The sequence below is a fragment of the Arabidopsis thaliana genome, chromosome 2 (genome assembly GCF_000001735.4).
Source record: "Arabidopsis thaliana chromosome 2, partial sequence".
Taxonomy (NCBI): Eukaryota; Viridiplantae; Streptophyta; class Magnoliopsida; order Brassicales; family Brassicaceae; genus Arabidopsis; species Arabidopsis thaliana.
This window is the reverse complement of record NC_003071.7, coordinates 8,506,007-8,522,203: the sequence shown is the minus strand read 5'-3', so window position 1 is coordinate 8,522,203 and position 16,197 is coordinate 8,506,007. Positions and strand designations below refer to the sequence as shown.

General features: G+C 36.4%; 7 protein-coding genes and 1 pseudogene across 10 annotated transcripts; 4 read left to right on the top strand and 4 right to left on the bottom strand.

The window, feature by feature from the left end:
• Positions 1 to 928: 928 nt before the first annotated feature.
• On the top strand, positions 929 to 2,719 carry PRF5 (profilin 5). The gene is made up of 3 exons (NM_127535.3): positions 929 to 1,216; positions 1,473 to 1,610; positions 2,185 to 2,719. The coding sequence occupies exons 1-3, from the start codon at positions 1,085 to 1,087 to the stop codon at positions 2,317 to 2,319; spliced, it is 405 nt and encodes a 134-aa protein (NP_179567.1). The 5' UTR covers positions 929 to 1,084; the 3' UTR covers positions 2,320 to 2,719.
• A 1,290-nt stretch (positions 2,720 to 4,009) lies between these two features.
• On the top strand, positions 4,010 to 5,546 carry PRF1 (profilin 1). The gene is made up of 3 exons (NM_127534.3): positions 4,010 to 4,259; positions 4,766 to 4,903; positions 4,996 to 5,546. Exons 1-3 carry the CDS (start codon positions 4,137 to 4,139, stop codon positions 5,128 to 5,130), a joined length of 396 nt encoding a protein of 131 aa, NP_179566.1. The 5' UTR covers positions 4,010 to 4,136; the 3' UTR covers positions 5,131 to 5,546.
• A 98-nt stretch (positions 5,547 to 5,644) lies between these two features.
• On the top strand, positions 5,645 to 6,016 carry AT2G19755 (annotated as a pseudogene; the record flags this gene model as incomplete). The annotated part of the gene is made up of 1 exon: positions 5,645 to 6,016.
• A 49-nt stretch (positions 6,017 to 6,065) lies between these two features.
• AT2G19750 (Ribosomal protein S30 family protein) lies at positions 6,066 to 7,305 on the bottom strand. Its single transcript, NM_127533.3, has 3 exons — positions 7,164 to 7,305; positions 6,913 to 7,050; positions 6,066 to 6,444 (listed from the first exon to the last, which is right to left on the bottom strand). Exons 1-3 carry the CDS (start codon positions 7,165 to 7,167, stop codon positions 6,398 to 6,400), a joined length of 189 nt encoding a protein of 62 aa, NP_565458.1. The 5' UTR covers positions 7,168 to 7,305; the 3' UTR covers positions 6,066 to 6,397.
• Positions 7,306 to 7,537: 232 nt separating this feature from the next.
• AT2G19740 (Ribosomal protein L31e family protein) lies at positions 7,538 to 8,756 on the bottom strand. The gene is made up of 2 exons (NM_127532.4): positions 8,548 to 8,756; positions 7,538 to 8,137 (listed from the first exon to the last, which is right to left on the bottom strand). The coding sequence occupies exons 1-2, from the start codon at positions 8,625 to 8,627 to the stop codon at positions 7,858 to 7,860; spliced, it is 360 nt and encodes a 119-aa protein (NP_179564.1). The 5' UTR covers positions 8,628 to 8,756; the 3' UTR covers positions 7,538 to 7,857.
• A 156-nt stretch (positions 8,757 to 8,912) lies between these two features.
• On the bottom strand, positions 8,913 to 10,718 carry AT2G19730 (Ribosomal L28e protein family). 3 transcript variants are annotated; one of them, NM_001036297.2, is made up of 4 exons: positions 10,644 to 10,718; positions 10,305 to 10,461; positions 9,671 to 9,834; positions 8,913 to 9,328 (listed from the first exon to the last, which is right to left on the bottom strand). In NM_001036297.2, the coding sequence occupies exons 2-4, from the start codon at positions 10,450 to 10,452 to the stop codon at positions 9,209 to 9,211; spliced, it is 432 nt and encodes a 143-aa protein (NP_001031374.1). In that variant the 5' UTR covers positions 10,453 to 10,461; positions 10,644 to 10,718; the 3' UTR covers positions 8,913 to 9,208. The 3 variants fall into 3 exon arrangements, with proteins under 3 accessions (NP_001031374.1, NP_179563.1, NP_001077920.1); NM_127531.4 differs by having other exon boundaries at positions 8,983 to 9,328; positions 10,305 to 10,465; positions 10,644 to 10,694; NM_001084451.1 differs by having other exon boundaries at positions 8,983 to 9,328; positions 10,305 to 10,465; positions 10,613 to 10,691.
• Positions 10,719 to 10,808: 90 nt separating this feature from the next.
• rps15ab (ribosomal protein S15A B) lies at positions 10,809 to 12,184 on the top strand. The gene is made up of 3 exons (NM_127530.5): positions 10,809 to 11,075; positions 11,651 to 11,811; positions 11,883 to 12,184. The coding sequence occupies exons 1-3, from the start codon at positions 10,946 to 10,948 to the stop codon at positions 11,979 to 11,981; spliced, it is 390 nt and encodes a 129-aa protein (NP_179562.1). The 5' UTR covers positions 10,809 to 10,945; the 3' UTR covers positions 11,982 to 12,184.
• AT2G19710 (Regulator of Vps4 activity in the MVB pathway protein) lies at positions 12,123 to 16,074 on the bottom strand. Its single transcript, NM_127529.3, has 7 exons — positions 15,825 to 16,074; positions 15,515 to 15,647; positions 15,270 to 15,373; positions 14,993 to 15,164; positions 14,777 to 14,914; positions 14,448 to 14,688; positions 12,123 to 14,371 (listed from the first exon to the last, which is right to left on the bottom strand). Exons 1-7 carry the CDS (start codon positions 15,863 to 15,865, stop codon positions 12,387 to 12,389), a joined length of 2,814 nt encoding a protein of 937 aa, NP_179561.2. The 5' UTR covers positions 15,866 to 16,074; the 3' UTR covers positions 12,123 to 12,386.
• Between the last annotated feature and the right edge of the window lie 123 nt (positions 16,075 to 16,197).

Here is a 16,197-nt window from a genome sequence, read left to right as displayed (position 1 = left end):
TGAACCACTAGTTTTGCTCATTTTTATTTGTTAAATGGTTTGCTCCATCAGAATTTATTTTATTGGTAACGACTCTACCTTCATCCCTGTTATATCAATGTTTTCCCTCTTCGTTGTATACTATACTAATCAGTCTTGTTATCATCCGCATTATAGTAGACCACAACAAAAATCATTTAACTAATCTTCGTGTATTGTCGATTCAAATTAAATGCTCTAGTAGATAATTTAGGAGTAGCTAACTAGCTATAGATCGGATAAAACACTAGTTTCATAGTCTTTTCATGCATTTAGTTAGTTTTGTTGCAAGAAATTTGAGAATATAGTTTGGATTAAAGGAAAAAAGCATGTGGAAAATTGGAGAAAACATCATGGCGATCGCCGATCAGCTATGATCAGATCAATCGTCACCTCGACCGATCAGAAGAGGGACAAATTAGCAGAAATGACAACAACTCTTCTGAAAATAGTTTGATCGGTCACTAAAATGATCATGATATCCATTAATTATATCACGTTTAGAACAGATACATTGGTTCTTTTAGCTAGAATCTAAGTCTATGTTGTTATTTGGTACGGCACAATGTCTCAAAGAGTAAATCCAAACTGTGTCGAGAAACTATAAAGATCCAAATTCAAATTGAGACAATCTTTTTTGAGAGGCTGCTACAAAACCACATCTTTTTTACAAAATCTTGTTCATTTCCTTAGTCTTTTAATCATATATGCTAAACAAATATTAATAGTTTAATACTGTTATTATTTCCTGAAATCCTTCTTGTTCGTTATTATTAGGAGGAAATTAGCATAGGGAAGAAAAGACACGTGGCGTGCATGTAGTGAATGATTAAGCTATAACAAAGGCGAGACGTCAGTAGCAATAATAATAAAAAATGAGCGGCTGAGAATGTGTCTAATGAATCCAACGGCAGATACTTCATCCTACAACATTCTTCTTCGCTCCCTATTTATCGAGACGACCAAGTCCCCCTGGGAGTTGCATTGCACACACATACATACGTAGAGAGATCCAAAATACCCAACCTCGCAGAGTAAAAGCAAAAAGAAGAAGAAATCAGAGAGAATGTCGTGGCAAGCATACGTTGATGAGCATTTGATGTGTGATGTCGGCGACGGCCAAGGTCACCACCTTACCGCCGCCGCTATCATCGGCCATGATGGTAGCGTTTGGGCTCAGAGCGCTAATTTTCCTCAGGTATAATTACCTCCTCCTCTATTATCGATCGATCATGTTTTGGTTTCGTTGGTCTTAAATCTTTTATGTAGAGAAATATGATTTGATACTTGCTATTTCTATCCGTTACGTACGTATATTATGGACATATTTATAGTGATATATAATATAGATGAGCTGATCAACTTTGATTTGTAATCTCACCATTTGCATCAAGTTCATTGTTCCGGATTTAGTTCAACGTTAAAAGTCTGAGGATTCATTTGTCTTCAAATAGTTCAAACCTCAAGAGATCACAGACATTATGAAGGATTTCGATGAGCCTGGTCACCTCGCTCCCACGGGTATGTTCCTCGCAGGGCTAAAGTATATGGTCATCCAAGGCGAGCCTAATGCTGTCATCCGTGGCAAGAAGGTATGTTTAGGATTAACGCTCGATTGTTTGTGTTTGCATTCTACAAAAATAATCTAAGAAATCCTAAAATATATTGTTTTATTTTTTTAAATATGTGAATTTTACTTTGCGCATGTTAAATGCACATGTATACCATTGCATTTGAAACAATCGACGTTTAAGGCCTAGCAACCATCGGGATCGAAAAATATTTTATGAAACTTGAATTATTTTCTAATAAAAAAGATTCACATGCAAACGCTTAAAACAATTGAGGCCTACGATTTTATGAGAATCAACCCCTCCCATTGCACTCCATAGAGCCGACTATGATTAAGAGAATAATCTCATGCAAAAATGGTCAATACTCTAATCATTTTGATAGTATTTGATGTTATGAATGTAATTCAAAGTCTTACCAAAAGCATCGCTTATATGGTACATAGTATATAGTCGATGATTTTGCACTCCCAAACTTTTTCATTTCTTGAAATGATAATTACATTCTTGAAACTATAAGCTTATCATAAAAACATTTAATGTTAAGAATTTGGTTTGAAACTCAAAACCATTAATATAATTGGAACTTGGGCAGGGAGCTGGGGGAATCACGATCAAGAAAACAGGACAATCAATGGTGTTTGGTCTGTACGAAGAGCCAGTGACTCCAGGACAATGCAACATGGTTGTCGAGAGGTTGGGTGATTACTTGATCGAACAGGGTCTTTGAACCATCTACAATGTTTTATATCTCTTTCTCTATAAATCATTAAACCTTTGTTTCTCTTTTTGGGTTTTGGTTTTCCGTTTCTATAATTTAATTTTGGGTCTTCCTGGTTTCTACTTTAGCCAAGTTTAACAGAAAGCTTAAGCCTAAGGTTGCAGATAATAACACTAAGCCTGTGTGAAGAAGCCAAGACTTATAAGACTTTTGTTTCTTTTTTCTCTTTTTCATGGTTATTGATTAATTTGTGTTTTTAAAAAAAAATTAATTTTATAGTATTGTTGCGTATATATAAACTTGTCATGTTAATTAATATCTCATTTCTTCATATACATACCAAAGCCATCATGGATAACAATTAATTATGTAATCGGGTGTTGGACATATAATAGCTATCCATGCGTTTATCGCTTGAATCGACGGTGTCGGTTCACATACATGCACATTGTTACCGGAGGAAGAATGGAGGACATGATAACTCCTAGTTTTTTCGATGTTTATTTTGACAAGACTACGAATGTAAACATGAAAATAAAACTCGACTAACCAAAACAAGAAAGTACCAAACCAGAAGTATTTCGATTATTCGTTCTTTATTTATTTTCAGTTATTGCATACATTAAGAGATTTGGTTTTCCTTGAGTTTAGAAACACTATCTCCACTTTTGAAATTAATATCTAGTGTTCAAGACATCAAGTTTACATTGCTTTGATTATTTTAGTAAAACTAATGGCGTTTTTATCAGTTGAACCAATATCACAAAACCCTCAATATTCATGTATGTATCTCCTAATTTCTTTTCATGATAAGCACTAAATAGATGGGATCTTAAATTGAAATAGAGACTATATTTTCATATTTTGAATCTTGTGAAACAGAAGGTATTGTTGTCAATTAAAATGTCTAAAATGACCAGCCATGATTGCGAGAACTCGAACTCAAAATTTTCAATTCCTATAATGACCTACCATGATCGAGAGAACTCTGAACTCATAATTTATAATTCCATGATAATTCTTTTAACCACAATACCACTAAATTATTTCTCAAGTTTGATTAAAAAATTGAAAATACGAAAGTGATGGACCACACGTAAATGCAATATTTGGTGTAACGCAATAATATATGATTGAGAATCTCAATTTGAGATCTTGCTATAGCATATCCACTCTGTATTTGAAGAGAACAAATGATGTTGCCTTCTGGCATATTAATTTTTTTCTTTTTTTGGAATAAAAAACTTTATTTTTATAATTGGGAAAAGTTTTTGAGTTTCTTTTTTTTTTTTTTGTTAAACAAACATCCATTTGGAAAAAATTAAAGAAAGTATTATGATAAAGAAGGATTAAAAAAAAAAAAATCTTCTTAATATAGCTTACAATGTTTTGTTGTTAAAGTATAGCTAAGTAAAGTATGTTATAAATGGTGCATGATTTTTTATTTTTGATTAAAAAGTGGTAAATGATATTTTTTTCCTCCATTTTGCATTTTTACACTTTGTATGATCCAATTTGCTTTTATTTATCTACATATAATAAATCTCTATAATAAACCATTTACATACCATTACTAAAACTAAAATTATAATGGAAAAATATTATTATGTTATTTATTGTTACTTTGGTAAAGCATTATTATTTATTTTGCTTATTTTAAGGGCTAATAATTAATTGAAATTAAGCAGTTGACGAAAGTTTTTTTTATTAATTTATAAAGCACAACATTTCCTTGTCTACACGATCATAAAGCTCACAAAGAGAGAATTGAGAAGAAACAAACTCGTCGGAGAATTCAGTACTCGCCGAAGAGGAAGAAGAAGAAGATGTCTTGGCAATCATACGTCGATGATCACCTTATGTGTGATGTCGAAGGCAACCATCTCACCGCCGCCGCAATTCTCGGCCAAGACGGCAGTGTCTGGGCTCAGAGCGCCAAATTTCCTCAGGTTTTTTTACTTCTTCATCCTCTCTTTTCGCCTTACTACGATCCGTCGCTTGAATTGTCGGAATCCTCCGTGATCGGATCTGACGAATCTCGGATCTGATTTTGAATTTTTCAATCTCCGGAATCTGATGAATATTTTCGATTTGCATTTCTAAATCTATCGATCCGTATGCGAAATTGAATTCAAACGTAGGGCTCTAGACCATTAGTCTATTGTGAGATTTCTTCGGTATCAGAAGTTATTAGATCGTAGCTTCCATAGAAGAAGATCCATATGCTTGTGAAATTGTACGCATGCGTGTGCAACCATCGATGCAAGGTCTTCTTCTTCTTGTAGGCATGTAGATTCTATGGTCTTAGTCAGAATTACTGCTTAACAATTGCATCTTGGATAATCTCTGTTTCCATTTTTCTTATATGCTTGAGGAAATGTTTTGATCAATAGCCTAAAATGTTGATTTGATTTTGCCAAAATCTGATGATGTGTTATTGATAATGTGTGTTTAGTTGAAGCCTCAAGAAATCGATGGAATCAAGAAGGACTTTGAGGAGCCCGGGTTTCTTGCCCCAACCGGACTATTTCTCGGTGGCGAAAAATACATGGTTATCCAAGGTGAACAAGGAGCTGTGATCCGAGGGAAGAAGGTAACTTTCTTTACTTCATACATCAGAAAGCTGCATGTAGATTTTGATAGAGAATAGAATCGGAATTCATGTAACAATCTGTGAATCTTCAGGGACCTGGAGGTGTCACTATCAAGAAGACAAACCAAGCTTTGGTCTTTGGCTTCTACGATGAACCAATGACTGGAGGTCAATGCAACTTGGTTGTCGAAAGGCTCGGGGATTACCTTATCGAGTCTGAACTCTAAAACCAAGGTTTCATTTCAGGTTCTTCTTAACTAAAGAGTGTCAATGCACTTTTTATTGTGATTGATTGTAATGCTTTCAAACACAAATCATTTGTTACTTTAGAACCAATTGTGATTGATTGGTCTCCTTCGTTACCGAGTTTGAGTTTGTGTGTTCTTGTAATGACATTTGATCATCTTTTTTCTCCATATGTATTGAGTTTTGATTTTTGTTTCTTCATATTATTACTTTTTCTTGAAATGATCTGCTGTTTATGATTTGGGGTTCAAAATATTTTTGGTTTGGCAAACAAGGAAGAGTTTGCCAAGTATTAGTAGCAAGTGCTATGAGTATTTTCGGCTTGGCGAACATCTTCGTGTACACGTGTGACATAACAAACCTATTTGAGAATGGTGTAAGCTAGGTAGATATTACATAAACGATGTAAGTTGGGAATTCGTTTAGGAGAGAGATATTGTATGGTAAGAATTTCACTTCGAATTCTCTGCTTCAACGTGGCGAAGTTTGAAACAGCCATTGAAGTGCAACCTCTACAGAATAGAGCACCATCGCAACATTTCCTCCGATGATCTCTCCTCACCAAGCATATTTTTACGCGGTCACAACAAACATTGAACCAAAACAGTAATAAAATTATGAAGGACTATGACTGGGAATGTGCAATGAAAGATGAAGTTGTTGCACATGAAAACAACAATTCATAGACCGTTGAAACACTAGCGAAAGGCAAGAAAGCTCTTGGATGTAAGTGGGTTTATCGCATCAAACAGATCGCGAATGATGATTACAAAGAAATCTTTGCACCGGTTGAAAAAGTGACAGCAATGAGGTGTTTTCTCGAAGTCTCGTGGAATTGGGAGGTGTATTAACAAAAAAGAAAAAAAAACAGACAATCAACGGAAAGTTGGGAACAAGTTCTTAAGTTGGCAATTGATGAGTTCAAAGAGTGGTTGGATTCTCTGAGTCCCCATGAAAACGAACTGATCAAACGTGGTAAATAAAGTATGCGGAGCAGAGGTTTTACAATAGTGGAATTTAAAGGGTACACACGAATACATAACTGCAAAAGAGAGGTTCAATAATTCAAGAACTTAAGTCTAATCTGAGGAGAAACAAAAATCAAATTGACAAGAAAATTGACACAACATCCACTGATTTGTAGATAACCAAGGTTAAACCACTTTGATATCGATGAGTTTGGACCAACTAATGACACAATATCAAAAACATCCCATAAAATCTGAAAAGGGTAAAACCTTCTTCTATCTACTTCTCTGATGAGTTTGGTCCTCTCTTCTTGCCAAAACCAACAACTGAAGAAAACATATACAAAACCAAATGAGAATCCAATCGTTATTCATTTGTCTTAAACAAGATTGTTTGAACACAGAAATAATACAAAACGTAGATTGTTTGATTAGGATTTGATAAAGAGCTATGAACAGAGAATTGATGATCAAAAGCAATCACTGCATCTAATCTAAAGATTAGATTTAAAGCATTTCTAAGAAAATTGATATGAACTAGACTTAGTAACACGAATGTTTGTTATGATCAAGGCACACTAAGATTATGCATCAATGATGTCAAAAGCGATTCACAAAAAAAAAAGCAAAATGATCCAAATACTGATTCAGTGATGTCTAATCACAAGTCCTACGATCAATAAAACCCTAATTCAACTAAGGAGAGCGATCTCAGACTTAGAATTATCAAATTAAGAGATGGATTAATCGATATAAGAATCATACACCGAGAATTTCAAAGTAAAAGCTAAATACCGGCGGTGACGAAACGGCGGTTGTGTTGCAGACGCTTATGAGCACGACCACGAGGCTTCTTCTTCTTGTCCTGCTTAGCCACTTTAGGTGTCTGACCTCTCACCTTACCGGCACGAGCCAATGAACCGTGGACCTTTCCTGCGAGATTGATTACAATCATTCAAAGAGAAACAAAACATGAACAACATTGTTGAAGAAGAATCAGCAATAGGTAGAAGCATAAGGAGACAAAAAAAGTATAGGAGAATTACCCATTTTTTAGATTACAGAGATTCTTCAAGCTTCTGCTTCTCTTGGCTGTTGGAGACGACGATGCTCGATAGCTTGCTTGCTTACTAGGGTTTCGGAAATTTACAGTCGTTTATATTAGGGTCCTCTTTAATGGGCCGTATTGGGTTTCAAATGGGGCGTATTGAGTTTTAAATGGGCCTTAATTTCTTTTTTTGTCATCGCTTTCAATAAAATAAAAATTAGTTTTCGAATAACTTTATTTATGAAATTGGTTTTGGTTTTGGTTTCAAGTTTTTCAACACATTGAAACTTCAGTAAAAAGTTGCGGATTAATTTTATTTAGAACATAAGTAAATATTTTTTCCTTAACATTTGTAATACTCTTTGATTTTATATGGACTTTTGGATTATCTACCCTTTTAGTAGTTATGATAAACTCCACCAACCTAACAATGTGGAGTATCAAACCAATTCGTTACACTTCAACCCAGACAATAAACCGGTCTGGTACAGAATCAGAAAGATGATTGCGAAGTAAAGTGCGTCACAAAAAGATCAAACTCGTATGAGTAGTACCAAATCTGTTGTCTATAGAACTTAAAACATAAGAAATGATAAATGACCAAAATAGGTAAGTGATCAAAACAAGCAAAGTCTTTTCGTTTCGTCTTTTCATCTAAAGATAAGGTTGTGTGAGTGTACATTCACCAATTTTCACTCCTCTTCTTCAATGACCTTAGTACCCAAACCAGATAATCCTTCAGCCGGAATCTCAGCGACGGTGACGAGGGAGAAGAACTCTTCCTTGGCATCTTCATCATCGTTTCTCTTACGGGCAACACGGACTCTAATTCTCCTCGGGGGACCTCGGATACCTTTGCTCCATATCTGCTTGTTGAGTTTAACATCCACTCTAACGTCCTTTGTTCCCATTGCTTTCAATGCAAACTTCCTGATCTCTTTAATGGCATTGGGTGCCTTCTTCTTGAAGGTGCTGTTCAATTTAGAAACCATCAAACTCAGTATTTCTTAAACCACATGATCAATCTTGACAACGAAAAAAGCTCTAATCTAAAATGTACCTAAGCAACAAGCCAACCTTTCTATACAATAAAAGGAGTCTAATTTCTCCATTTTAAACTAAAATTTAGACAAAGATGCAAGGAGCCAAGGTGATCAACAACAACTAGGAGATCTTTATGATCATTACTCATCTACAGAATCAAAATTTTCAACAAAGATTCAAATATTCTAACTCTTTTCATTCATCAAGAAACCTAATTCGAATCAATACAAGTTGCAATTTTAGTCTAATCATTAGACTCTATGCCCAGAACGAACTTAAGCAAAACGGAAACGAGATATTGCAAATAAGGTCAAAAGTATTGAAGCTTTAGGTTTTACCAGCTATGGAGGCGCCTGTGGAGATTGATAGTGTACTCCCTGGTCACGACCTCTTCCTTTCTTCCCTTTCCTTTCTCCATTTTGCTTCGATCTCCCTGGTCTTCGAAATGGTGTTGGAGACGGCCACAGCAAGAGAACAGAATTAATTCATGTCTAAGAAACCCTAATATAAACCTTTCCGTATGCTATAAGTTGGGCCGTCTATGGGCCTGATGGGCTTTTGGATAAGTATAGAGCATGCTAAGATGGAATTCTCAAGTTGGTTTTTGATGGGATCTAATGAAAATGTCAACATTATAGTCCACAAGAACATCACATTTGATGCAACAAATCTAAACATTTATGTTTGCTATTTTGAGTCAATTTAGGCTTTCAAAAGTCATAATATATAAGGACTTGGTTGTTGATTACATTTGATTTGCTAATAAAATCTAGAATAGAGATTTTAAGAAAGTTCTTGATTCGATAAAAGGATCTAACAAAATGTAACACAAGCACACCAGAAACATCAAGCATAACAAGATAAACTTCTAACTCCTTTATAATAAGGATAATGAAAAAGGAGAATAGCATTATGGTTCAACTTCAAAGCAACAACTTAAATAAAACCTGTTCAACAAAATCTTTTACTTCAAAAAAAACAGATTGTGAAAGAAGAAGCTTAAGCTTGTCTGTTTCTTTGCTTGGCACCGGACTTGGCAACCCTGAGACCTTTGCTGATGGCGCTGAGTCTAGCAAGTGCAGCTTTCTTCAAGTCCGGCCTGTAGTAGTTGTCCACCACCTAAACATTTACACAATCATTTGGTTTAGATTGTATTCACGTATGAAACCAATAAACAGCAACATTAAGCAGATCAATGAAAATAGCCAAGTGTAAAATTAATATTTCATCAATATGCCACAAAAAGGAGCCTTATATGAAGTTAAATTTTAATCTTTGCACAGCTATGCATCATATCGTTTTACCATAACATATTAACTCTCCTCTCACAGGTAGAGGGAAGAACATAAAAACCAATTGTAGATCATAGCCGTGAAAATAACACACAAAACTAGATATAGAGACCTATAAGCACACCATAGACATATAAAAAACACTAAAGTAATAAAAATTGAGTAATACCTGGTTAGCAACAGCCTTTGACATCCTGGGGAATTCCTTCTTGAGGATAGACTTGTTGACAGAGAGCTTAGGCTTGTTCTGCTTCTTGGTCTTGGTGGTGGCGAGCACAACAGCTTGGTCCTTGTCAGCGGCCTGGATGGTCACAGTCTTTTTGTTTGCAAGACCTGAAACCACATCAAAAGATTCAAACTTTAGCCTAATTCAAGACAATAACAAAACCTAATACATAGTATGAAGTGTCTGCTCAACTCAGACTACCATTTTTGTCTTTAAATTAGAAGATACATACACAATTGTAATACAGATTCAAATGGTCAAATGTAAAGAAACTACATTTCACGGTCAACTTGCAACAGATAAGAAAATAAGCTTATACTCGAGAATCAATAAAATAGTGCATAAAGACGATCTCAAACAGCCAAGTTTCAACCACAATCATCTAATAGTCGAGAATCCACAATCTTTCATAGAACCAAAAGCACTTAACACATCAACATTTCTTAACAACTTTAGTTCCCAATCTATTCTACTAAATCAACCAACCAGAGATGTAAAGTAATCATTTGTTCTCAAATGGCCAAGATATCATTTCGTTCAGAAACAAAGAATCTCGTAAACAAGAGTACAAATTTACCAGAGTGCTTGTAAGAGTGAACGTTGGTGAGGTTGTTAGTCTCCTTGCTGAATTGAACCTTAGAGTTTCCTCTACCGAACTGCTTCACCAAGAAACAGTTGTTGTTCTTCACGATCTCCCAGATCAATTGTCCTGGAACTGTCGCCATTTCAAATACCTACCTTCACCACACCAAAAATGATACTACCAATCAACAACACATACATTAACAGATCGATTCCTAAAGGCTACTACTATAGAGCTCGCTGAATCAAAATATCTACACAAAATCAGATCATCTAAGCTACGAAAATCAAGACATACTGAACTGAGAACAATTGAGAGTAATACTAAGCTCACCGTGAAATTTCGCAGATAGAGATCGAGAGATTTTAATGGTGGCGCCGGAGCTTTGTTAGAAGACGAATGGAGCTATTTATATATGACCTCTGAAAAAAATAAAACCCTAGCTCATGTAAGTGAACGTGAAAAGTCTAAAATACCCCTAATGTTTTTCGAAATGTCGAAATACCCACAATTCTGAGAAACGTTGGAATAAACCCATTTCCTGCTGCTCTGTTGAACTTTAGGGGTTATCGATTCTTTTTGATTCGTTGTCATTCGATTATAGAATTTGTATTAGAAATCGGAATTTTCGATCAATGGGGAGGAGAATATTGAACGATGCATTGAGAACGATCGTGAATGCTGAGAAGCGAGGGAAAGCTTCGGTGGAGTTGAAACCTGTCTCTACCGTAATGTCTTCGTTTCTCAAAATCATGAAAGAGAAAGGTGAGATTTTTCACTTCTTCTTTCTTCTGGTCTAATTGGGTCTTAATTCATTTCCCTAATTTTTCATCTACTTGTTTAGATTTATCAGTTTCGTCGACATTGGTTTTAGTCACTTTTGCTTGTAGTGAAGTATGATTAATGATCCATAGTCTCTATTGTTTTGTTGGTCCTTGAGCTGATCCTAACACGTATAGCTCAAGAATTTCCATGTGTGATCACTCGATGTAAGAGATTGGTTACAACATGGTCCCAATGATTAAGCTTTGTTCTTGGTTAACTATGAAGTTGCAGAAGATTGAAAAGTTTCTGTTTTTTGATTCTTATGGATAAGTTACATCTTGATCTATGGTTGGAGAAAGTCATATCTGCTCCTGTTTAGTTTATGGTCTAACTTAAGTTTGTTTCGATCTTCGTCTGTGTTTTGTATGTTTTTAGTTAGGAATTTGAAGTAGTTCTTTTCAAAGTTGATAGTTTGTGACTGAAGTATAAAGATACCATTTCTATGCTCAAACCGCAGAATCAGCTAGTTTTTTGTCTATTACTTTACAAAATGTATGTTGATGTATTATGTATAGGGTACATCAAGAACTTCCAAGTCCATGATCCACACAGAGTTGGAAGAATAACTGTTGATCTACAAGGAAGGGTTAATGATTGCAAAGCTCTCACTTATAGGCAGGACGTTAAGGCAAATGAGATCGGGCAATACACAGAACGCACACTTCCAACGCGCCAGGTTCGGTTCTACACTAGTTCTGAATATGCAACTAATCGTAACTTAAACCTTCTTTAATTTGTTATATGCAGTGGGGTTATATAGTGATTACAACTCCCGATGGCATTTTGGATCATGAAGAAGCTATTAAACGGAATGTGGGTGGTCAGGTTCTTGGTTTCTTTCATTGAACTGCAATACGGAAAGAAACTCTGATGGAGGGACTTTGATATGTCAAACCCTGCCATAACATGTCATTTGTCTGGCTTTTTCGACATTGTTTGTTTGTTTGTTTGTTTTCTTGCACTGCAGTTTCAGCAAGATGGAGAATTAGAGAACAAAATTTATTTCTATTATGACAACATTTCGAATGGTATTATAAAATCTTTCTCTTCGCAAATAGTTATTTTCTATTCTGTTTATCCACACAAAAAAAAAAAAGACAAGGAAAACCAATCAAGACCAAGCAGAATCACACCACTACTTCAATCTGTATAACGTGTAAGAATATCAAATTCAGTCAGAGTAAAGAATGAGGGGAACTGTTTTCCGTGTGAAAGAATATATATATGAACAGAAGGACAAGATGAGCAGATTCAGCGTCGACTGGGAGCACGAAGCGCTCCGAGCCTTGCAAAGATATCGTCATATTCTGGGAGGTTGGGGTGAACATGACTAGCTCTCTCCCTCTCCCTGGATGGGGTGTCTGGATCGGGTGATTTTACAGTTTGTGGAACATGGCTGGAAGTTACTGTCCTTGGAGATGGCTGATCATGAGACTCTTTGTCGGTTTTCTTCGTTGTCACTGGTAATGAATGTTTCTCATTAGCTTTCGATTGGCCCTTTGTCCTTAGAGAGAACCCATACCCGGTTGTTTTATTTGGCTTGGCATTGATGCGTGCAGCCTCTCTTTCGACTTCTTCCTCATCTTCAGACGATGCTGAAACTGGCATCTTGAAGTTCGTTCTCTTCTGAACCCTTATTCCTGTTGATGGCTTATGACTCCTCTCTTGAATTCTTGAAGAAGACCGTGTTGGGAGTTTTTCTTCCTCCGAGTCATCATGGTTGACACGGGAATGACTATATAAGGAATCTGATTTTGTTTCTGTTCTTCCTGGATGTTGCATGTCTGAGTCGTCTTCATCACTAGAAGATGGATGAGGAGGCATAAAACTTGGTCTTGTCTCGGTGTTGCTTGCTTTCTTACTGTAAAGATCTTTTCTGCTAGACTGACCAAAATCATCGATTTGGATATATTCCTTTTCAGCCTTGGACGATGCCGAACTCATTCTGTAGGGTGGGAGTGTCTTTTTGTTCCTAAATCCACCGGCCAAAGCTCCAAGCCTCAGACCAAGCTGAGGCTCTGAGTCTGAATCTGATTCTTCCCGTGTCCTTGAATTATCTGTGTGTTCTTCTGTGTCTAAAGGGAAAACTTCGTGTCCAGCAGAATCAGAGACTTTAAATTTGTGAGATCGATCAGATGTCAGATTCCCCCTCTCATGTACATCTCCAGAAACTTTGTCTATAGGCTGATCACCATCGCTTTCTGAGTTTGGACCATAATTGTCAAACTTGGCATGTGGGTCAGGCTCATGGTAAGAAGCCGGAGGACTTGTAGAGACATCATCAAATAATCGGGAACTTGGGTTCTCTTGGAAAACTTGTGAGCTCGAGCTGCTGTGTTTTCCATGGGACTTACTATGATCTCCTTTGAAGCTCCACGAAGCAGCTGAAGCAGATGTTTTGCTGCCAAGCAATGAGAATCCTACACCATGATCAATTTCATCTTGATAATGATTATCTTCCGCATGAAATTTAGGTTGATAAAAAAATGAACTATAGTCATCATAATTATCAGTAGCTGCAGCATCATCATCATGTCCATGATCATGGGAATCTATATCTTTAAAGCTGCTCTGAGATTGGTGATCATATTCAGTGGCAAATATGTTTTCCTCCACGATGCTTGGTGACTTCATAAAATCTGAGCCAAGGTCATTCTCATCAGAATAATTGCTTGAATGTGAATGTGATGAAACCCGACTTGACTGCTTCCTGAGGTGAACATCTTCTGAGTAACCAACATTTATATCCGTCTCATCCTGGCTTGGCTGCTTCTCTCTACCAAAGGAACCGTTATTTCTCGAGTTATCCACGGAATGTCTTCCTGATGGCTGATCTACAGGAGGAATCTGTTCTGCCCTATCATATCTGTCTTGCCTGGTTCTGTCCATATCTTCATACTGCATCCTAACATTTCGTCGAGGCGAAACATGATCTTCAGAAAAACTTTCTCTTTGTGCATTCGATCTGTCACGTCGATGTGAAGGCTCGTTTCTGAGATTTACAGATGCAGAGGATATATGCGACTGTGTGGAATCCTGCCTCGTCATCCTTTCTTTGTTCGAAAGTTCGGCAGCTGCTCTAGCAGCGAAACTTGCTCTTTCAGCAGCTTCAGCAGCAGCACGTGCAGCGTCTGTGGAATCAACAAATTCTGGTTCCCATTTCTGCTTATTTCTTGAAGATGAATTCTCATAGCCATGATTTGGATTTCTACATTCTCCTTCATCAGGCCTAGATCCTGTCAAACATAAAAACTCCGTTAAATGACTCATAATATAAAAAAAATACAGAAATAGCAGAAGAAAACCGCTTACGAGAAGGTCTCGCTTTCGAATGATAGTAGTCATCAGCCTTCCCAGAAGTAACATTATTACTACGGCTTGAAGATCTTCCACCATTTGCATAAGAGTTCTCTGGGGAATGATGTCTTTCACTTGATCCATGATGAGCATTGACAGTAGCTGGAGCATGGATGTTTGGAGGCTGTTCCTTGTTCGAGTTTATAGATGAATCCATGTTCATACTACTCGCTGGCTGAAACGAGTTTGCTCCATTCTAAAACAGAAGCAAAGTAAAACTTATGGTTAACATTAGCGAGTAGATAAAACAACTGATGCCTTTACTCTGAAACGTGATAACTTACCAACAACTCGGTATCTTTTGGATCTGATTCGACGAAAGATTGTGCCTCCCAGACGACATTATGCTCCTCAGCGATTGCCATCAAAATTTTGACCTTTGTTGGACCATCAGGGGCTTTGGCAGACAATTTTTCGACCAACTAGAAAACAACAATCATAATCAACAAGGGTTCTTAATATAAAATCACCATCAAAGACTAAGAAACACAGCCACTTACCAGGCGACTAACACCAGAATCCGGACGCAACTCAACAGCAGAGGTAGAAAAATCCTTGCCATACTTGGTTGTGAATTGCTTAAAGATCTCTGAGAGCTCTGGAACATCTGATAACCTCTGGGAAGCAAACAAGACACTTGTGACAGCTTCTTTCAGATCAATGGGGCAATTTCTGCAATAACATCACAACATTCAATCCATTATACATTAGAACATAACAACAAGAACAACAGCAATAAGGAGTGTCAACATTGTATAAAGGGCAAATCTTTCTTACTTCTGTGATTCAATAACACCTAAACGAACAACAAGAAGTTCACAGTATATTCCAATGAGCTCATAAGCCGCCACTGTCTTCTCTTCCCTAACAACATGTTCCACCTGAGATAAAAACATAACAACATTCCCAATTTTAGCAAAAAAAAACAAGTGAAACTCAGATTCTCTGAAACTAAGATTCCACATTCCCAAAATTTGCAAAAAAAAAAAAAAAATCTGTCACAGAAACAGAGTATTGGTTACCCGAATCCTAGCAGTAGGGGTTTGTCCAGATTCGAGCAATTGAGCTAATTCTCTCCTCAGCTGTTTAATCTGAATCTCCTTCTTGTTCTTGAGTATCTTCAGGCGTGAATTCGCCATTTGCAAAGCTGTTTTGCTGCATTATATAAATTCAATAAAACCTCAAGAAACTAAACCAACGGATGAAACAGTATAATAATTCTCTTACCCAAAAAAAAAGGTTCGAACATAAATAGAATCTGGAGATTTTGACATAACTTCAAGACATACAGAAGATAGGAAAAAAGAAAAACCCCAGAATTGAATTTATTACCATTTTGCAGGCTTAAAACCTCTTTGAAGCACCTTCTTCATGTACACGAAATTTAGCAAAAAAAACCTCGGAAATTGATCGAATCAGGTATAAAAGCTAGAATAATAGATTAGTTTTTTTTTTTTTTTGTTTGTTATATAGATCAGACGCAAATCTATGATCTGAAGAATGGAATTTTTCGCGGGGGACCTATCCCAGAAGAAGCGTAAGAAATTGATTCAGAGAAGACGAAGAAGAAGATGAAGAATATACAACTATTAAATATATAAAAATAGGTTGGACTCCGCGAAACCCTTTTATATTATACAGTATGTTTTGATTGACGTGTAATGACTAAACCGATTTAAACCGTAATTTACTACTTGTAAAAGGA

Excerpts from the sequence above, each read along its gene's own strand:
- AT2G19740 (NM_127532.4), bottom strand. The coding sequence starts at position 8,627 with ATGGAGAAAGGAAAGGGAAGAAAGGAAGAGGTCGTGACCAGGGAGTAC. Across the intron at positions 8,138-8,547 it reads CACAGGCGCCTCCATAGCTG|CACCTTCAAGAAGAAGGCAC; the intron begins GTAAAACCTAAA and ends TAAATTGAACAG.
- AT2G19710 (NM_127529.3), bottom strand. The coding sequence starts at position 15,865 with ATGAAGAAGGTGCTTCAAAGAGGTTTTAAGCCTGCAAAATG. Across the intron at positions 15,374-15,514 it reads CCCCTACTGCTAGGATTCGG|GTGGAACATGTTGTTAGGGA; the intron begins GTAACCAATACT and ends TTTTTATCTCAG. Across the intron at positions 14,689-14,776 it reads CAAAAGATACCGAGTTGTTG|AATGGAGCAAACTCGTTTCA; the intron begins GTAAGTTATCAC and ends CTTCTGTTTTAG.
- PRF1 (NM_127534.3), top strand. The coding sequence starts at position 4,137 with ATGTCTTGGCAATCATACGTCGATGATCACCTTATGTGTGATGTCGAA. Across the intron at positions 4,260-4,765 it reads AGAGCGCCAAATTTCCTCAG|TTGAAGCCTCAAGAAATCGA; the intron begins GTTTTTTTACTT and ends ATGTGTGTTTAG. Across the intron at positions 4,904-4,995 it reads CTGTGATCCGAGGGAAGAAG|GGACCTGGAGGTGTCACTAT; the intron begins GTAACTTTCTTT and ends GTGAATCTTCAG.
- PRF5 (NM_127535.3), top strand. The coding sequence starts at position 1,085 with ATGTCGTGGCAAGCATACGTTGATGAGCATTTGATGTGTGATGTCGGC. Across the intron at positions 1,217-1,472 it reads AGAGCGCTAATTTTCCTCAG|TTCAAACCTCAAGAGATCAC; the intron begins GTATAATTACCT and ends GTCTTCAAATAG. Across the intron at positions 1,611-2,184 it reads CTGTCATCCGTGGCAAGAAG|GGAGCTGGGGGAATCACGAT; the intron begins GTATGTTTAGGA and ends GAACTTGGGCAG.
- rps15ab (NM_127530.5), top strand. The coding sequence starts at position 10,946 with ATGGGGAGGAGAATATTGAACGATGCATTGAGAACGATCGTGAATGCT. Across the intron at positions 11,076-11,650 it reads CAAAATCATGAAAGAGAAAG|GGTACATCAAGAACTTCCAA; the intron begins GTGAGATTTTTC and ends TATTATGTATAG. Across the intron at positions 11,812-11,882 it reads GCACACTTCCAACGCGCCAG|TGGGGTTATATAGTGATTAC; the intron begins GTTCGGTTCTAC and ends TGTTATATGCAG.
- AT2G19750 (NM_127533.3), bottom strand. Across the intron at positions 6,445-6,912 it reads CCGCCGTTTCGTCACCGCCG|TTGTTGGTTTTGGCAAGAAG; the intron begins GTATTTAGCTTT and ends TGTTTTCTTCAG.
- AT2G19730 (NM_001036297.2), bottom strand. The coding sequence starts at position 10,452 with ATGGCGACAGTTCCAGGACAATTGATCTGGGAGATCGTGAAGAACAAC. Across the intron at positions 9,835-10,304 it reads TCACTCTTACAAGCACTCTG|GTCTTGCAAACAAAAAGACT; the intron begins GTAAATTTGTAC and ends ATGTGGTTTCAG. Across the intron at positions 9,329-9,670 it reads CAAAGGCTGTTGCTAACCAG|GTGGTGGACAACTACTACAG; the intron begins GTATTACTCAAT and ends GTAAATGTTTAG.